Source organism: Leuciscus leuciscus, assembly GCF_965113295.1.
Source record: "Leuciscus leuciscus genome assembly, chromosome: 21".
NCBI lineage: Eukaryota > Metazoa > Chordata > Actinopteri > Cypriniformes > Leuciscidae > Leuciscus > Leuciscus leuciscus.
This window is the reverse complement of record NC_138745.1, coordinates 9034458-9055091: the sequence shown is the minus strand read 5'-3', so window position 1 is coordinate 9055091 and position 20634 is coordinate 9034458. Positions and strand designations below refer to the sequence as shown.

At 36.0% G+C, this 20634-nt stretch overlaps 2 protein-coding genes across 9 annotated transcripts in view; both read left to right on the top strand.

The window, feature by feature from the left end:
• exoc6 (exocyst complex component 6) overlaps positions 1-1543 on the top strand; it is a 53455-nt gene extending 51912 nt beyond the window's left edge. For all 8 annotated transcript variants that reach the window (XM_082151493.1, XM_082151495.1, XM_082151496.1 and 5 more), the window contains one exon: positions 52-1543. In XM_082151493.1, coding sequence (XP_082007619.1) covers positions 52-184 — 133 coding nt within the window. In that variant the 3' untranslated portion in view covers positions 185-1543. The remainder of the gene's footprint in view (positions 1-51) is intronic.
• A 6024-nt stretch (positions 1544-7567) lies between these two features.
• On the top strand, positions 7568-10763 carry cyp26a1 (cytochrome P450, family 26, subfamily A, polypeptide 1). The gene is made up of 7 exons (XM_082152362.1): positions 7568-8040; positions 8204-8428; positions 8794-9075; positions 9164-9319; positions 9422-9556; positions 9656-9808; positions 9924-10763. Exons 1-7 carry the CDS (start codon positions 7852-7854, stop codon positions 10260-10262), a joined length of 1479 nt encoding a protein of 492 aa, XP_082008488.1. The 5' UTR covers positions 7568-7851; the 3' UTR covers positions 10263-10763.
• The last annotated feature ends 9871 nt before the right edge of the window (positions 10764-20634 follow it).

Genomic DNA, 20634 nt, shown 5'->3' with positions numbered 1-20634 from the left:
CTCGAATGCTGTTAAAAACTGTCATATTTTCGTCTCATATTGCTTTTCTAGGATGAAAGACACAAGTAAAAAGAACAACATCTTCTCCCAGTTCAGAAAGAACGACCGTGACAAGCAGAAATTGATCGAGACGGTGGTGAAGCAGCTGAGAAGTCTGGTGAATGGAATGTCCCAGCATTCCTAGAGTCGTTCACATGAACTCCAAACACTGGGCTGGTTTTGACAACGTAACTTATAAACTATATTATTCTTCTTGCTTTGGCCCTTTTTTTAAGTCGCTGTAAGGTAACAACTCTCAAAGTACTGTGGTATATTTTGACTGCATCCTCCATGTCTTCTGCCAAAATATTCACCACTGTAGGCTAATAATGTAAATTGATGAAGAGAAAAAAACAGAAGTTATGCAGTAATTTTTTTGTAATGTATTTTTAAAGGTTGAGAATTATGTTTTGTACGTTGTGAAAGTGCAATGACTGTAACACTACACTTGAGAGAGCGGAGGTGTGTGTGACTGCTGATGCTGATGGTCATATTGCAACCTGTATGAAATTCTCCCTAGTGTAACAAGGATGAAGTTTTTATTGTAAATATTTTTAAATGTATTTAACACTGCAATGGAATCATGCTTCCCATCTGTTTGCCTTGAGTTGAATTTGACTCAGATTAGGTGACTTATAAATGATAAAAAACGTTCGCATGAGAATGCTTCATTTTTTTTCTTTTTAAATTGGCGGACTTTGTTCAAACTTGTGTGCACAAAAAGCACTTCATGTAAAAGAATCTCAAATGGTCAGCTACATTTCACTGAATGATGATGTACAGATGCGCCACAGAATTATATTTAATTTTTATTTTCTCAGGGTGAATAGAAAGCTTTGGGTTCAAATGCTTTACAATCTCATTTTAAGGTGAAAATAAATAAGCAATAATTGGTCTGTGCAAAGTTGCATTGGAAAAAAAATCACAATATTTCGTTATCCACTTATGGTTTTATTTTGTTTCTTTAAATTTATTTTTAACATGCATTTTGCACTGAAAATTATTTAAGTTTTAAAAAGCAACTGTATGCTTATGTATTTAGAGTACCATTGTATATACCACAATATTTTGTTAAAATTGGGGGATGGAATGTAAAGATAAAACATTTGTCATTAGCTCTGAGAGTGTTTCCATATTTCCATTTCATGGCTGTAACAACACTAATATTGGTTTCGCTTTAAAATAACTCTCATAATTTAAAAGACTTCCTTAACAAATCAGTAGTTCCATAATATTTAAATATCAAAACAGATGAATCATGGTTTCAAGACTTTGAATGTACATTAACCAATGATCCGTTGAGCATTATATAATGTTTGTTAATGAAAGTTATTATAAAGTGTCACCCTGATATTCAACATTTCAATAAGGCAGACAGAATCACAATATCCATAAATCTCTCTCTGGCATTACCTGGAGTCACACAAACCCAAGTGACTTCAGTTGTTTTCAAAGCCCACTCATTTTTATTTGTGTGCTTTAATAAAATATTATCACAAAAATACATTTGATCAATTTTTTTGCTTCTTAATATCTATCGCTCTGTACAGAGAAATGTAAACATACAGATTTCACGTCAAATAAATGTGTGTGTGTGTGTGTATATATATATATATATATATATATATATATATATATATATAAAGTGTATTTTAACATACTGTGAATTATTATATTACAAGAATAGTTTTATTATATTTATTTTATTAATTTATTTGTTTTAGAAGAATGCATTTGAAGTAATATATATATACAAATTATTAACCCCCTCATTGAAGTCACTATGGTTGCCTAATCCTAACCCCACCCCTAATCCTAAACCTACTGGGGACTCGGGGGTAATAATGGGGCGGGGGTCAGAATTCGGCACAACACCGGCAGCTCTGGGCCCTGGGCTGGGCCATCGCACGGGACTCACTCGAGCCGTCTGCCCTTCCCCGGGGGCTCTGTGGGCTGGCCGCTCAGTGGAGAGATGCTGCACTGGCTCTGATAGGTAGGGTGAATTCAGGGGGATTGGGACACTTTTAGCCATTGAGATGACTGTCCCGAAAAGTGTCCTCCTTTCGGCGTCTCATGCATCTTTGCTTTATTCAGTAGTCTACACCAGAAAATAATAGCTTGTTGAGCAGTGCTTTATACAAATTGTTTAGGGTATTTCATCAACAACTTTGGGTGTTTTTATTTAGGTTTAGGATTTTTTCAGCTCTCCATTTTTCATTTTTGATGTATGAAAGTTCCCATATAAGTGACTTGAAAACTTTTTTCCATGCCCTCATCCTGTATTTTCGTTACTTTTCAAGTGCCTTTATATTTAGATGTTTTATTGTTGTACCCTTGTCACTCACCCAGACAATAAAGCTATAGCCTATTTGTAATATAAAAGAAAATATTACGTACACTGTAAAAAGTGATCAGTTGACCTAACTTCAAAAAAGTGAGGAAACCTGTTGCCTTATGATTAAGTAAATAAACTGTGTAATTGAAAAAAAAAATGTATGTGAACTTGACAATTCCACATAATTTTTTTCATTTACGCATCTAGTTTATAACATTTAGCCTACTTAATAATTTTAAGGCAACGGGTTTCCTCACTTTTTTAAGTTACTTCAATGTATCACTTTGTACAGTGTATAGGCCTGGTTTCACAAACAGCGCTCAGATTAAGACAGGATTAGGTTTTAGTTCAATTAGGACATTTAAATTACTTTTATTAACATGCCTTAGAAAAAAAATCAAGGAACTCCCGCACAATATCAGTATCAACATTTTATCAGCAATGTTTCGGTCTCACGACCTTCATCAGTCATAAAAAAAAAAAAAGTACTGAGAAATGTAAGGTAATACATGGGTTAAGGTTAGGTTTAGGGGTATGTTCAGGGTTATTAGTTATAGTGTCATTACTATAATAAGTACATAGTATGTAGCCTACATGTGAAACAGGGACTGTAACAAAAAGTACAGAATTACAACACTATTACAGAAGTTGGTCATTTTAAACTTAAATAAAAATGATCAAAATGAACTTCAAGTTGACACACCTAAAGTAAACTTTCTCACTGAGCAATGAGCAAGGCTAACCTCAGCTCAGCCATTTTATAATTGATCAAGGTATAGCTAATAATTACATTTTTAAGTGCCTAAAATCTTGTCAGGAGCATATTTCTAATGTTTTAATCCGCTATACTCTTTTATAGAAATAATTCTTTAAATTACACCTCAGTGACATTCGTTTTTATACAAAAGCAAGAGCATTCAAAGCCACTGCAGAACAGGAATTCCCATATAAGGTCTTTTCACCCATTAGTGACACAGTTAAGAACGTTTTATATATTCTGCCATCTAATCGTTTTGTTTTGTTTGGCAGGGAAAGAGCCTTTAATAGCAGCAGTATTTTTAAATGCAAATAAAAGACAGAATGAGGCTCCAGAGGCTGGAGGTTAGCTTAAAGTCAGTCTTCAGTCTGACCCTTTAGTGAACTGTTTGGCTGTGCTCTCGTGACCCCCTCCTGCGGTGCTCACGGTTCAAACAGCGTTCGCTGGTCTATATGTCATGTAAACTCATAAATCAAAGACAAATTCACTACCTATGCTGTGCCACGTGTCACTAATGCGAGTCATTTTATGCGAGGAAACAACAACAACAACAACCAGTAGCTCAAAAAAAAAAAAAAAAAAAAAAAACTCCAGCAGGACGCGTACACGTCATCCAATGTAGAGAAATGCCGGTTGTATCATATACGCTGAAATATCTGACAATGAATAATTTTATATGATCTAGGGACTAGGGTAGGCTATATAAAGTAATTTCGACCGAGCGTAAATATATTATACGTGGTAATAGAAAACGATTTATTTTCATCACGGTCCGAATTATGTGGGGATGGGGGAATCTGACGCCTCTAATTAAAGGGATAGTTCACCCAAAAATGAAAATTCTGGAATCATTTACTCACCCTCAAGTTATTCCAAATCTGTATGAGTATGTCTGTTGAAGACAAAAGAAGGTATTTTGAGGAATGTTTGTAGCTAAACAGTTGTGGGGCACCATTGACTTCCATAGTATGGGGAGAACAAATAAAAATGGTGTCCCACAACTGTTTGGGTTACCCATATTCTTCAAAATATCTTCTGTTGTGTTCAGCAGAAGAAAGAAACTCTTACAGGTTTGGAAAAACTTGAGGGTGAGTACAATTATGACAGAATTGTACTTTTTGGGTGAACTTTCCCTTAAAGGCTTGGTACTACTTTTTGCTTATATGCAGCCAACATTTTCCAACATTTTTAGTCAACACAAAAGTTAGATTACAAGTCAGGGCGCACAAAAGTGTTTTGTTTAAAACATATTTCAAATGGTTGGCGTTTAACAAAATACGAGTTGTTAATGCTCATTTGTTACGAACCCACATCTTGTGCCCCGAAAATTCCTGTCAGAAATTAATTTACAAAATTCTTCCCCTTCTTAAAGTCATTATATAATTTGCAGACTCGTTTTCACCACCATTTTTTAAAACGGCCTATTCCTTGTGCTAAATATAGGCGGCGGACCTCTGTGATGAAGGGGGTGAAACTGTGATAAAGGCGACGACCAACATCCAAGGCTCCAATTAAAACTCTCTCTCGCACACCAGTGAAAGGCTGTTTATCTCTTGACCCAATTAGAACATTACTGTAAGTGGCTTTAATGATGCCCTTGATTTGATTTTTGTGATGGACAGCACAGAATAGATGGCAGTGTGGATAATTACTGGTGCTCAGGCTGTGTATCTCGTTATTTGATGGACAGTGAACTTGGCGAGCTTTGTGGCCAGAGTTCACAGAGATGTCAGGGTCCGCGCTGCAGGGTCACCGGCGGGTCACCAGCACCCGGGAAGGAGCACTGAGATCAACACACACTCAGTGTTGAAGATTACAGCTCATACGAGACACGTATCGATAGCGATGACTCAGATTACTCTCAAGATCGCTGAATAAACATCGAAATGAGAAATAAATAGAGGGGGGAATAGCATTGAGGCAACTCCCTTTGGAGTCTTTTTAGTAATGAAAATGTATACTGTGTGTTTTAGCATCAGTTTATATTGAAAACATCTGAATGCAAAATTAAAGTGATTTTTTACACTAAAATGTTGAAGAATAGAACATTTGGCATGTAAAATTCAATTCAGTTCACTGGATTGTCAGGACTATTAGATGGTTCATAATCCCAAGTGTTTCCAGCTATATCACATGCACTGTAAAAAAAAAATGGTTGCCTTAAATTTTTAAGTACAATCACTTGAATTACATTAAACTGACTAAAAAAAAAAGAAGAAGAAGAAGCTGAATATTATGTAACATAAAAAAAGTTGAAAATTGCTTAACTTATTTTGATGACATTATTTGTCATGAAAGTCTATTTGGGACTTTGGATAGCTCAATGAAGCCAACTGCAGATTTTTACACACACACACACACACACACGTTGGGTTTTCATGTTTTGTGGGGACCGTAATGGTTAGATGTAATGTTTTTTATAATGTACTAACTGTATATTCTTTCCCCCTACACTAACCCTACCCCTAAACCTACCCATCACAGGACACTTTATGCTATTTTAGAATTTCAAAATAGAGGATTATGTATGATTTGTAAGATTATTTCCTCATGGGGACCAAAACATTGTCCCCACAAGGTGAACATTTACTGGTATACAGCTTGTAATTATATTGGGGCATTTGGTCCCCATAACGTAGGGAATACCAGGGGCCACACACACACACACACACACACACACACACGTTGTGTTTTCATGTTTTATGGGGACTTTCCATAGACATAATGATTTTCATACCGTACAAACTGTATATTATATCCCCTTACACTAACCCAACCCCTAAACCTACCCATCACACAAAACTTTCTGCATTTTTACATTTTCAAAAAAGAATCACTTAGTATGATTTATAAGCTGTTTTCCTCATGGGGACCTGAAAATGACATTTTGTCCCCATAATGTAGAGTTTACCAGGTTTACCAGGACACAGGATATGCATACATTTATGGATCTATGACATATATCACATCTTCTTCCCAAGGGCAAAAATGGAATTAAACAGCTTTATAAATTCATATAAAATCCATTTTCAAACTCAATGGTAAAGTTTGGTTACAAATGTTACCAGTGGATTAAATGGGTTAAAGTAGAGCACTTGAGAGTATATCACAGTTTACATATAATTGTAATAGAAAGAAGCTATAGGAAGAATTTATACAAGCTTTCTTTAGGGAACTATCCTTGAACTTCAGGTTGCATTGCTCTTGGCGCCGGTTGAAAGAGTTTATTAGGTTCATCAAAGCATTTCACACACTTCTATGACTCTTACGAGGGAAAACAGGACTCATAATTGCACAAATTCACAAATAAGGCCAAGTTTGAAGGTTCGCTTAGGGCATTTGGCACGGTCGGGTCATGTCGAAGAATAAATATGGCAACGGTCGTGTAATGGGGTAACATATGAATGAGTTGCTTACATAGACACATACCTAAAATACCGGCTTAACATAGATATGTCATGCGTGAGTTTTCCCCATCCCATCACACAGGATGAAAGGTGAAATGCAGGGCAGACACACATCAAAGAATGAAGAGAGGGAAAAATTTGGAGCCATCCTGTCTCTTTAATTGACTGCCTTCCCAGCTTGTTTTTTCCACGTTATGGCTGTCGTAAAAACAGTAATTCAGACTGCTGTGGGTGTTTGCTCTTCATGTACCGTAACCTTGCTCTGCTCCGTCACTTTTTAAGCTGACCCGGGTTTGAACCCGCAATGAGACAATGTTCATATTTATGATATTACTTCACACTCTGCTCCACATGAAAACAGCATAACATCTATGGCACTGTTCCAGGTTAAAGTCTAATATGAGATCAGATCCAGTTCACCACAGTACTGACAACACATATATCTGTCATAACTTATTTCAAATACTGATCTCAGTGATGTCTAGATAAACAGACAGAAGTACATTATTATATTGCAATGTATATTGATATTGTTCTCAGATCTAGCAGCAAATACCAGAGAATAACGACCTGAATCAACTCTGTATCAATGTTTTTTTTTTTAAGGCAAATCAACTGTACATGTTTATATTATTAGAAACAGGACATATTTTTGGGTGGAAATGTCACTAAAATAAAAAGACAAATTTTTTTATATATAGAAAAAAAAAAATCCCAGTGATTAAATGTTTTAATATGAAAAAAAAAATCTATATAATAAATAAATACCACCATTTAACTTTACAGGTAAGCTGTCTAACCTGTGTAATGGCCTATTAAGTGCCCCCACGCCAAAGAAGGACAAAAAGAGGGCCATTTAAGGGATTTAAAATGTAAAAGTAGAGCTTCACAGTTTAAGCTCCCCAATTAAATCCTCTGCGGCATTTCTGATGGCACACAAGCCCAGAGTAATGAGTGTAAACGACGGGAATATTGGCAACAAAAGAGCCTCGGATGCTTCCTTTTGTGTCGGGGGAATTAACACCTTTTCAAAGTGAAATCTCAGGATTGTCTGCCTTCTACGGGAGGTGGTATTAAAATGCGCCTATAACAAATGGTTCAGAGTTTGGAGCAGCTTCTGCCCTGTGGGCGGGGCGAGATGACACCACAATTAAAGATGAACTTTGTGTGAACTAATTTATCTGAGGAAGGTAACAGGAGGAGACCTGCGCGCAATAGATATATAAGGGCGCACAAGCGAGAACGCTCTCAGTCTGCGCGTAAAGACGCGTCTCCTCTCCAGAAGCTCTTTTGCGATTGTTGCGCGCTTCATCATGGGTCTGTACATTCTCATAGTCACCTTTCTCTGCACCATCGTGCTTCCCGTTTTGCTCTTTCTCGCCGCGGTTAAGTTGTGGGAGATGTTATTGATTCGACGGGTCGATCCGAGCTGTGGTAGACCACTGCCGCCAGGTACAATGGGCTTACCCTTCATTGGAGAAACTCTCCAGCTGATCCTCCAGGTACGCGTGCACTTTTATTGCAATTTGCACAAGTTCAGCTGATTGTACTTAATTGGTAAATGCGATGCTCACAAATGTTTTGTTGTGTTTAATGTCGGATACATGTGGATCAAAACATGCGTTTGGAATCTTTGCGCCAATAACACGTTGTCCTTTTACACAGAGAAGGAAGTTCCTCCGGATGAAACGCCAGAAATACGGATGCATCTACAAAACGCACCTCTTTGGGAACCCGACTGTCAGGGTGATGGGAGCTGAGAACGTGAGGCAGATTCTGTTGGGCGAACACAAGCTGGTCTCTGTTCAGTGGCCAGCATCAGTGAGAACGATACTGGGTTCTGACACCCTCTCCAATGTTCATGGCACTCAACACAAAAACAAGAAAAAGGTAAGGATGTAAATCAGTGCTTTAAATTGTATTAATATTGGAAGTACTTTACATAAAATCTTTCTACTACACTGTTATCTGGGGAACTGATGAGATCAAACTCATGCAAGAACTCTGTAGTATCAGTCATTGGTTGCTCCTGTAAATCTGCTATATTTGAAAGGTTTTGAGGAACTTGATATATTCAATACTCCTTGTTTAAATAATATAGAATATTTAAGCCATCATCAAAGGAGCCTAGAAGCGCTGCAAATGTTCTGAGGATCCTCATGTTTTTTTGTTTTCAATGTAAATCTTAAACCTCAATCTTTGTATTGAAAAATAAAAATGATGCATTGATTTTTATTTTTTAATGTCCTGTTTAGGCCATTATGAGAGCTTTCTCAAGAGATGCTCTAGAGCACTACATCCCAGTGATCCAGCAGGAGGTGAAGAGTGCCATACAAGACTGGCTGCAAAGAGATGCATGTGTGCTGGTTTACCCGGAGATGAAACGCCTCATGTTCCGCATAGCCATGAGAATCCTGCTTGGTTTCGAGCCGGAGCAAATCAAGACGGACGAGCAGGAACTGGTGGAAGCTTTTGAGGAGATGATCAAAAACTTGTTCTCCTTGCCTATTGATGTTCCCTTCAGTGGCTTGTACAGGGTAAGTTATTGTATAATAACAGTCTAAACATGCATTGTAGTATGTGAAATAAATTTCATGTAATAACAATCTGTAATTTGTTTGGCAGGGTTTGAGAGCACGCAATTTCATTCATTCCAAAATTGAGGAGAACATCAGGAAGAAAATTCAAGATGATGACAATGAAAATGAGCAAAAACACAAAGATGCTCTTCAGCTGTTGATTGAGAACAGCAGGAGAAGTGAAGAGCCATTCAGTCTGCAGGTAATTATTTCCCATTAGACTTAGTCAGATATTGTTTTAGGCTCAAAAGTGAAGTAGGATCCAGTCTGCAAACATCATTAATGAAGTGTTTTTTTTCCTCAGGCAATGAAAGAAGCAGCTACTGAGCTTCTGTTTGGAGGTCATGAGACCACCGCCAGCACTGCAACCTCACTGGTGATGTTCCTCGGTCTGAATTCAGAGGTGGTGCAGAAAGTTAGAGAGGAGATTCATGAGAAGGTATGATCCAAAAAGTTCTTCTCAATCTGATTGCATTACTTAACCTAATGTGTGGGCTAACATACTTTTTTTTATTTCTTTTTTTTTTTTTATCAGCAGGTTGAATTGGGCATCTACTCATCTGGAAACTCCTTAAGTATGGAGCTTTTGGAACAACTGAAGTACACTGGATGTGTGATTAAAGAAACTCTCAGAATCAACCCTCCTGTACCAGGAGGCTTCAGAGTGGCTCTCAAAACCTTTGAATTGAATGTGAGTTAAACTTCAGGGCTGGTGACTTTAATATTACAGTTGACAGCTTTAAAATGTCCTCTATTTAAATGCTCTCCCATTTGTTTAACACTGAATTCTTTTATTTTCTCTTCAGGGTTACCAGATACCTAAAGGATGGAATGTCATTTACAGCATCTGTGACACGCATGATGTCGCCGAGGTGTTTCCTAACAAAGATGAGTTCCAGCCAGAGAGATTCATGAGCAAAGGTCTGGAGGACGGCTCCAGGTTTAACTACATCCCCTTCGGAGGCGGTTCCAGGATGTGTGTCGGCAAAGAATTCGCCAAAGTGTTACTCAAGATCTTTTTAGTTGAGCTAACACAGCAATGCAACTGGGTTCTTTCTAACGGACCCCCGACAATGAAAACGGGCCCAACAGTGTACCCTGTGGACAATCTCCCCACCAAGTTCAGTAGTTACGTCAGAAATTAGTCTGGAAATGAGTCCTGAACTAACATGAGCTTTGTACATATGTTTTTTAGATGCGCTGTGATGTATTGAATATTTTATATTTTGTTTATATAAAAGATGTGTATATAAGTCTATACAAGAAAGCAAAAACGAGGGCACTACTTTTCATGGATCACTGTAATTCTACAGAGTGTCTGTGATGTATATTTATAATGTAGTTGTGTTATATAGCTTTTGTACTGTATGCAACTTATTTAACTTGCTCTTTATCATATGGGTTTTATTTAATAAAACAAGTTGTTTCAAGTTTTTCATTGCTGGCATTATGTTTTAAGAATTGAAGCACATTCAAGATAAAATGTTCGGATAAAAAAGGAATCGGTATGTTTTCTGAAAAGGCTTTAAATCTGCAAACCGGAACGTTGAGATCTCAGACATCTAAAGCATTATGAAATGGAAAGTACCTGGAGTTAAACCGTTAATATAAGGATAATGGTTTTGAATTGAACACGTAGTCAAACTGTTTGCATGCAGAGAACTTCATCACAGTAAATAATCAGTGGTAATTAGATTAAACATCCAAACTGCTCTCTGTCTGGAAGTAGATGAAGTGGAGCTATAACACCCCCTGTTTGTAATCGTACTTAACCCTATAAAGTCTACTGTTTCATATTTGATATGTGAATTTCTAATTTATAAAAAGAATAACACTGGAATCCATACATTTTTTTTAAACTCATGTAAAATATGTGTATCAAATATGATACATTAGGCTTTTGAGGAATGTTTATTTGTTCATCTCTAAATGATCGTTGTATTGCATTGCTTTAATATTTTCTGCCTCCACAATAAATACTAAAATATTATTTAAATATCTTCTTACTAAGATATATTATTGGGAGATGTAGAGTGACAATTGATATTTATATGTAAGTGGTCTGCTATACTTTTATAAAGATCTGATTGATTTACTATACAAGCTATCAGAATTTCTTTTTTGTTTTTGGTAATATAAAAATCAGCAACTGCATCAAATTGCAGTTTTTGCTCAGTTTGGGCCTCTGAATATTTTTTTCCAACTCCTTGAGTATGAGCTCCATATTCTCATATATCATATAGGTGAGCCATAAAAGCCTGATCTATTAAATATTATACTTTTTTTATATCTTAAAATATAAAAAAGTTTTTTTTTATATCTTAATATATTTTGTCTAAAGGTTCAATAAACTCTTCCATTAAGAGAAAAATAGACTTTTCTGACTATTATTTCATATGTCAGGCTTACCAGGTTAACTCTTAACACACTTACAAATGTTCTTGCCTTAACATTTTTACTAAAAGTTTTGAAAAATAACTTAATTCTTAAATTTCAGTCCAAATGTTTGTAGTTAAACAGAAATCAAGTCATCAAGTACTTTGGGAGAGATACATGTTATTTATTTATTTATTTATTTAAATTTATTAAATTAAATTAAATTAAATTAAATTTTTATTTGTTTGTTTGTTTGTTTGTTTGTTTGTTTATTTATTAAATTTTATTTAATTAAATTAAATTAAATTAAATTAAATTAAATTAAATTTAATTTAATTTAATTTTATTACTGTTACTGTGCTTTTCTGTCGCTTCTTTTTGAGTAATAATGTTTTGTTAAGTATACTTGCAAAGGACAAATGTTACAGTACAGTCATCATCATTGCTCGTTTCAAAAGCTCATTACGCTGCCGTACGGTTATTGTAACGACCCCCAAAGGCAAATTTGCACAAACGCATTACCCCCGGAGGGGGCGCGTCTCCCAGCGCACAGGGGTCATGTGGAAGGGACGTGTCCTTGTGTGACACGGCGAGGGAGACAGAGAAGGCGGTGAGATGCTGGCAGATGCCTCTCTCAGCCGTTTCTGGGCTTTTCTCTGCTGCTGATTTACACGCGTCCCGCCGCAGGGCTGACACCTTTATGTTCAGCCACCCTATCGCTGCAGGTCCAGGCCTGGGGAGAGATGCAGCTGAACTTTTCCTCCTATCACCTTGTAAAGAACGCCTGTCCGGCCTATTGTTTGACATCTAGGGGCGACAACAAAACTTTTTATTCCCAGAGCCATTTTTTCTCTAAATTTGTGAGTAAATACAGAATTTATAGCAAGCAAATGAAAGAGGCCTGTTTTTATTCACTCCCCTGAACTGGACACAGTGTAAATCAGTGTAATTGCAGGTTTTTTTCCCCCCACACACTGAATTGCTTGTTATTTAGCATAAGGGAAGGGGACAAAATAAGTATTTTCAGCTGAAAAGCCTGTTGTTTTTTTTACATTTTCTGCACAAAATATAAGTGATGCCAGTGCAAAAGTCATGGTACTGTAGCCAGAGCTATTGCAAAGCATTGCAATTCAGAAATATTGTCGAATTGACTGCACTCACAATATCGGAAATGAACCCTAACATCAACATTGTTACAGAACTGAATTGAACCAACATTAAACAGAGCTTAATGACACTATTGCCTTCTACAGAGCTGAATTTTACAACATTTTATTACTGTGAAGTTGTTTTGACACAATCTGTACTGTATAAAGTGCTATATGAATAAATGTGAATCGACTTCGCTTATTAGCACAACAAGCTGCATTATAACATATACTTAGTGTTAGTGATTCATTCAAAAACTTAAATGTCAGCTAAACTTACTCCACAGGGGAAGTGTTAAAGATGTCTGAGTGATATGGCTCTCCAACACTGAAGTGAAAATGACTTTTTCATTAGCACAAGGGTCAATGAGAACGTTTCTAAAAGCATTTACACGTCTGCTGCCCTCTTGGCCTCCTGCTGAATCATATCAGACTTTTCCAGCTCTCAATCGGATTAACTATTAGCAGCCCATTGCTATTATTTATAATCAAGAGGGGGCTTTTCACGGGTTTGCAGGGTCAGGAAAAGTTCAGTCATTTACAAAAAGAGGCATGACCTCACAGAGACATTAATTTATCCATTTCTCGTGAGCTGGAAGTTTTGCAGGTCTGTTTTAGTACTATTGATGGGGAAAACGAGTTTAAAATTTTGCAAGAAAGAGTGAAAAATGTGACCTACTTCATGTGTGATGTACACATCATTCAGACACATTTACACACTTATTTTTAGATCATTTTTAGATCAACAGTTTTGCAGGTTTTTTTTTTATTGGTGTATACTTTTGGCTTAATGATTTGTGCAAACTTCTAACAATATTTATTAAACTTTAGTCAAGTCACGTTTATTTATATAGCGCTTTATACAATACAGATGTTTTAAAGCAGCTTCACATATTGTAAAATTCATTAATTCAATATCAAATGTAAGCAGTTGAAGATATTAGTGTCATTATTCAACTAAATTTTGCTCAATGTTGTTTCAATTCAGTTCAGTAACTGTAAATGTTGCAAAGATCATCAGTAATGAAACTAGTCCAATTCAGCTATAAGCAGCTCTAGAGCCAACAATAGAGGCTTTATTCAGCTTAAGTCAGTTCAATGGTGGTTCAATTCAGTTAAATAACAGTGTCTATGTTGCAAAGTTAGAGTCATTAATCATCTTTTAAACCACAACTAAGCAAGCCAAAAGTAACAATGGCAAGAAGCCAAAAACCATCAGGTGACATTAGTGGAGGGGGAAAAAAGCTTGGGAGAAGTTTTAGTGCAGGGGTGTCCAATCCTGCTAATGGAGTTCTCCCTTACAAAAAAATAAGTATACTTCAATTAATTTTATCAAGTATACTTGAGTAAATTTCTAGATTGTGTCCGAAATCACCCCCTAAACCCTTAAATAGTGTACTATTTGAGGGGACAGCCATTTGTAGAGGTGTCCAAAACTATCGTGCATGATTTCAATTCTACTCATTCAATCCCACGATGCACTGCAACGAGTGTAAAACCGATGGACACTCAGAGCCTAAAGAATACCCATAATGCACTGTTAGAGTCACGCATCGAATTAACACCCACATTTCGTCAGAAGATCCATCCATCCATTTTCCAAACTGCCGATCCAATGTGGCTACAGCGGAATATCATACAGGTATAAATTCCTTTTAAATGATTATTAGAGATAGATATTAATAGATATTATATTAGATAGTTTTCATGTCAGAGTTCAAGATAAATCTTTTCATTACTATTGGAGCTGCCAGTTTACTTAGTTTCAAATAATTATTAAACAGCAAGCACAAACTATGCAAAAGCTGCAGCCCTTCCGGCGCACTAAGTGTCCGAATTCACTCACTTGTTTTCATTCACTCCTTCAAGTGGACTATATTAGTGGAGTAATGTAGGGAAAAGTGAATGAGGGTATGGGGGCGATTTCGGACACAGCCCAAGTAAACCAGAACACCCTGTGCATAGCAACAATTTCCCACCGTCATCTCGATGCAAACCCTATTCACATTTCCTCCAGCAATCATCAAAATATGCATAGTTATGATCAAATACAAAGTTCTGTCATGAACCTCTACATGGCGCAGGCTGATAGGCTCTTAACTCAATCTTCTTGCAATCACACCATTCTCTATAGGGCACCACCTGATTGGTTCCTGTTGTATCAGTAGCCAATGAGCTCGCTGCTCAACCTTCAAATACTGGTCAGCATTTTCCGTAGCAGTTGCAGCATGCTTTCAGAAACCCTCCACCTTCCCCAGCTCCACCTGTATTGATCTACTATGGGTAATCAACAACAGCAGCAGAAGCGTAGCAGGTCTATTCCCGCCAAGACAGAACATATCAACATTGTCAAATCCATTACCATGCCAAACACTGAGAGAGTTGCCATGACAGAAATATATGCATAAATATATGCATAATATAAGTTTTACACCACTTAACTCTCTCTTTGGTGAGATCATTCTATCACGCATGAGCTTTTGTCAAACAAGGTATCTCAGTGAGAATATGTGGTCAAAGCGAATGACAAATGATTTCTCTGTTTGAGCGTGTATACGTCCACACCCGACACAGCTCAAGAGGCGGCTTTACTCTGGTCGAGCGACGCAGCTCAGGTTTCTGACTCGACCAGGAGCATAAACAGTAAGCATGCACCATTTAGTCCTTAGAATAACAGCAATGCTAGCATCCAACAAGTGAAAACAAATTCCCCAAATCTCCTGGAAGACCTCGTTCCAGTCTAGGCAGATAAATATCAGGTGCCTATTGAAAGTGAAGATAATTTATTGCTTTTACCTGTGGCTTTCAGGTTAAGTTGCATGACTATAACCATTAGTGAGGTTGTTTTGACTCTATATCCAGTGGGGATATAAAGCTATGGTTTAAAATAGTAACTTCCCACTTTATATTAAGTGTCTTTAACTATGTACAAACATTTATATGAATCGATTGATACAACCCACTTATTGTGTGAAAACATGTTTTTACATTGTACTTATATTTAAAGAATACCTGCATGTAAAAGAAAGAAAGAAAGCTGTAATTCATTTATGTATTTTTTTCTTTAATTACAATGTTGACTCTTTAATTACAATGTTGACCCTTACTCATTAAACCACTGTTAAAGGGATATTTCATACAAAAATGAAGATTTTATCATCACTTACTCACTCTTAAGGTGTTCCAAACCTGTATGGGTTTCTTTCTTCTGTTGAAGATATTTTAAAGAATGTTGGTATCAAACAGTTGACGGTAGCCATTGACTTCCACGGTAGGAAAATACTATGGAAGTCAATGGCTACCGTCAACTTTCTGGTTACCAACATTCTTTAAAAAAAATGTCTTTTGTGTTCAGCAGAATAAATAAACTCATACAGGTTTGGTGTGGTAAAAAAAAACTAAACCTCCCTTTAAACCTACCCATACCACTAAACTTGTCCCTAGTCTAACCCGGTCACCATGATTTTGCCAAATAAGATGTTCCCCGGATCAATATATTTTGTTGATCCTTGAACAACAATCCTGTCCAAAAATGTTGTCCCAACCCAATCAATACCCCTAAACCAAACTAGAGGGAAATGATAGGTGAATAACACTGATGTAGAAGCGCCTAACCCTGGTTGTAAGCCAAAACTTCACATAAACTCGAAACTTTAGTGTAAAACTGTCAAATCAAAACAAATCTGATTGGTTGCTTGAAATGTTGTTCCAGGATCAACAAATATGTTGATGCAGGAACATGTTGTACGTGAAATCACGTTCACCAACCTTACCCGTATCTCACATTAACAAATGTAACATGAACACAATAATTGTACCTAACATTTTTTTTTTCTGATGTAAGTTATTAAAGACACCTAGTATAAAGTGTGACCCGAGACGCTCAAAATTTGAAGTATAAGCTACCTTGCAAAAAAGTAGTTTACTACACTAAAAGTTATTAAGAAAAGGAAGCTACGTGTATTTAAGGGGACAGTATTTCAAATTTCAAACATATAACCTTCAAATTATATCATTTATGCAATCAGAGCAGTATTTATTGGAGTTAGGGTCACATTACACATGAATTACACTAAATTAGCAATCATTTAATGAATGATGACTGAATTTAATGAATTTGTTTAATTAATGATACTTCAATCATTCATAATGTTGAAAAGATAAACAATTATGCAAACATTATAAATGAAATAAAATAAATGAATTCATTATTGAATCATTTGTGGACTTGTGAATCCTTGAAACAAGGCTTGAAAATTAGAATATTCAAATCCTTTATCAACTATAAGACGAAAACAGCAATTATCCTGACATCGAATCCACTTGCCTCCCAAGTATATTTGTTTTTGACAGAACCTTAAAACACCTCAAGACATCCAGACAAGACGTAAGACAACCAATTACTGTGCGATCCGCTGAGGTGGGAACTAATGATTGACTTTCTGAGACAACATCTGCTATTATGGCCTTCTGACGCACTTTTAAGGCAAGTTCAAACAGTCCTCAGAGTTCAAGCCTCACAGTGGCCTCAAGCTGCTCATTCTGAGGTTTGCGGCGTCTCTGTGTCCTACACATAAACCTGAACAAACGTACGTTAGTGCCTTCGTTTCTCTTTACAACACATCTCAGTTACTGAAAAAACCCGTAAAAACATGAAAAGACTTCTTTTCCCTGCCTTTTTTTTTTTGTTGTTGGTTAAAAAGCCGTTTAAAATGTCAGTTGCTTAAGGATTTGTAGCAAACAAATACAAAGAAGAATGTATGGAAGCCAAAGAATAAAAGAGATAATTAACTTTAATCTCACAATTCTGAATTTTTTTTGTTGTTGTTGCAAATGGAAGTGCACAATCTCACAACTCTGAGAAAAAAGAATTCTAAACTCAAAACTGTATGAAATAAAGTCAGAATTGTGAGATATAATCTTGCAATTGCTAGAAAAAAACTGAATCTGAATTGTGAGATACATTTATTTTTTTTATTGCAAGTTTATATCTTACATTTCTGTATTTTTTCCTTCGTAATTCTAAGAAAAAAGTCAGAATTGTGAGATATAAACTCGGAATTGTAAGATTTAGGCCTGGTTTCAGAGACAGGGCTTAGATTAAGCCAGTATTAGGCCTTAGTTCAATTAGGACATTATAGCTTTTATAAACATGCCTTAGAAAAAAACCCATTATTGGTGTGCATGTAGAGACAAAACAATGGCACTGAAATATTTTAAGATATGTCAGTGTAAGTTGCTTTCAATTAAAACAGCTCAAACATGCATTTTAGTCTGGGATTAGTTTAAGCCTGGTCTGTGAAACCGGGGAATAAAATTTAAAACTTGCAATTGCGAGTTTTTCTCACAATGATGTCTTTTTTCTTGCAATTGTGAGATATAAACTCCGAAAAAAGTCAGAATTGTGAGATTAAGACGTGGCAATCATTGGCGGAAACATGCTTACATATAGAAAACCTAGAAAAAAGATGCCGGACTTGAGAATTTGACTGGAAAATGTGCTTAACTATCATGAAAAAAAAAGTCAAAACTCAAAATGTATTGTAATCTAATGAATGGCTCAATAATTGGGTTTCGGGGTTCTAAGTAAAGGTTTATGTGTTGAGCTCAGCTCTGATGAATAACAGCAATACATCTTTAGAGAGTTTTGCTGATGTTTAGCCCGGTGCACTTGACTTTCAGTGGCAAATCAAAGGCAGATAACCTGCGAGATCCATGTGAGACCTGAGCAAATCTACTACTGCATCTTTATGCTACATGTTTGATTTGGACTCCAGCACAAAGCCACATACCATCGAAAGTTCAATAGTTCAGTCTAGCCATGAACTTTGTCAGGACTCAAGTTGTTCTGCAGTCGCAGTGTTTTCACCCACGCTCTGTCCTGAGTAACACAGATTTCTGTGGACAACAGCAAAATAAAATTATTGTGAAAGTAATTAAGCGGCTTACATTCCATTTCATCTAAATGCCTATTTGCTTGCTTCTCTGAAAAAAACAAATCCATTTAGCACATTCTGTGAAGAATGGCCAAACAAACAGTAGGGAATTAAAAACAACAATAAATGTGTCATACTGTTTTATCTTCTAGAGTTTTATTACTCTGCACACTTCAGAAGTGGATCAGGTAGGGTTGCTCCGAGGTCATACGAGCCATAACCGGGCCGAACTTCATCCAGATAAGACGTGGAAACCTCTCCCTTGTCATATAGTTGTGAATGAATATGTGAAAATATCTTATTTATCATAAGAAGACTTCACAAGGTCAATGTGAGAAATGTGTCAACCGATAACAGCTTCCGTGTTCATGGTTATTTCAAATCACACGTGTATAGGATATATAAAATCATCTATGACTAATCAGTGGCCTCAAACAAGACATACTTTTTTTGGGATCGCTTGTGAAGAAGAAGTTGAATTTTGTATACTTTTAAAAAGAGTATAATTATCATATTCTACTTAAAAAGAATATACTTAAGTGCAAACTGAATTTAATATTTGAAGTCATATTGAAGTTTAATATTTGAATAAAATGAATAAATGTAAATGTAAGTCTTCAGATGCAAAAACCTCTACGTCCGCCTGACATTTTTCTTTTAAATTAGGATTTTTATGTTTTTACTATTTTACTCTTTTCAGTGATTTTTTTTTGGGGTGAAAATAAGGCATTTCAATAATTGACTAATAACCTTTTCATTGCCATGAAAGTGAAATTTCTGAACCTAAGCCCATTCACACCAAGGACAGATAACGATAGAAATATAGTTCTAAAAATCGTTCTCAATATTAAAGAATAGCAAAGTTCGCACCAGCTATAACCATAACGGCACAGAGAAACGATATCGTTGGAATCCATTTCAAAACGATTTTTTCCACCTGATGAACGATAAAACATTGACAGCCAATCAGAATCAATCCTGCGAGCTCGATCATTTAAAGTGACAGACAAGAACGCGCTAAGAATAAACAGAACGATTTCGTCATGGTGTGGACGCTAATATAGTTATCTTTATAGTTATCATTCTCGGTGTGAACAGGCCTTGTCATTTTTGAAAATAAGGCATTTCAATAACCTTTTCATTGCCATTAAAGTGAACCTAAACATATGTGGAGCCTGATAAAATCCCCATTTAAAAGAAATGTCAATCTGAAGTCTTCATTTTCAGACACTTAATTGCATGTTATTTACATTTAAATAAAACATATATTGTAGTTTAAAAATATAAAATACAATTAGCTGAACTTGAGTGTGTTTTTGACCCACTTAAATTGGACTTGAGTATCTTTATAATTTCATACTTACTTCAATTGTCTTCGAAATACGGTTAAATAATGTGCTACCATAATTAAGCATTTATGGTAAACTAAAATCTACTTTAAGGTCCTTTCTATTGAAACTTGATTGTCATATTTGTAATTGCATATTTGTAATTATGATGCAGCAATTTAGTAGATTTACAATTTATTAACTTTAAATGTAATATCAAATAACTACATTTCAAATTATAATCAAGTAGGCCTACTTTACATGTGCATACTCAACACATTAAAATAAGTACTTATTTTGATAAAGGAATGATTTTGGCCATTATCACAAAAAGTGCACTTTTTAAAAGATGTTAAGAAACGTATAGTCATGAAAGTATACTCTCCTTTTATTTCATTAATAGGCTATGATGTTATATTCATGTACAATTGTTGTTTTTTCAAATGTACACTACAAGTGCATGTTCAACACTATAAAGCGCACTTCCTTTTAAATAAATGTAAATGTCAGATTTGTATATTTCTTTATCCCTGCACTCTTCCCATCATTCTACTCTGAATGACAAAAGCATTGCAGGTTCATTTACACATCAGTGTACACATTTACACATCTTCCCTTCCAACGCATTCAGTCTGATCCCTTCAGGCCTCCTCTGAGAGCAGACGGAGAGCGTCTTCAACACTGCTGATAAAAACAGACTCTGTGTCGACTGTCATCTCACCCTGGATC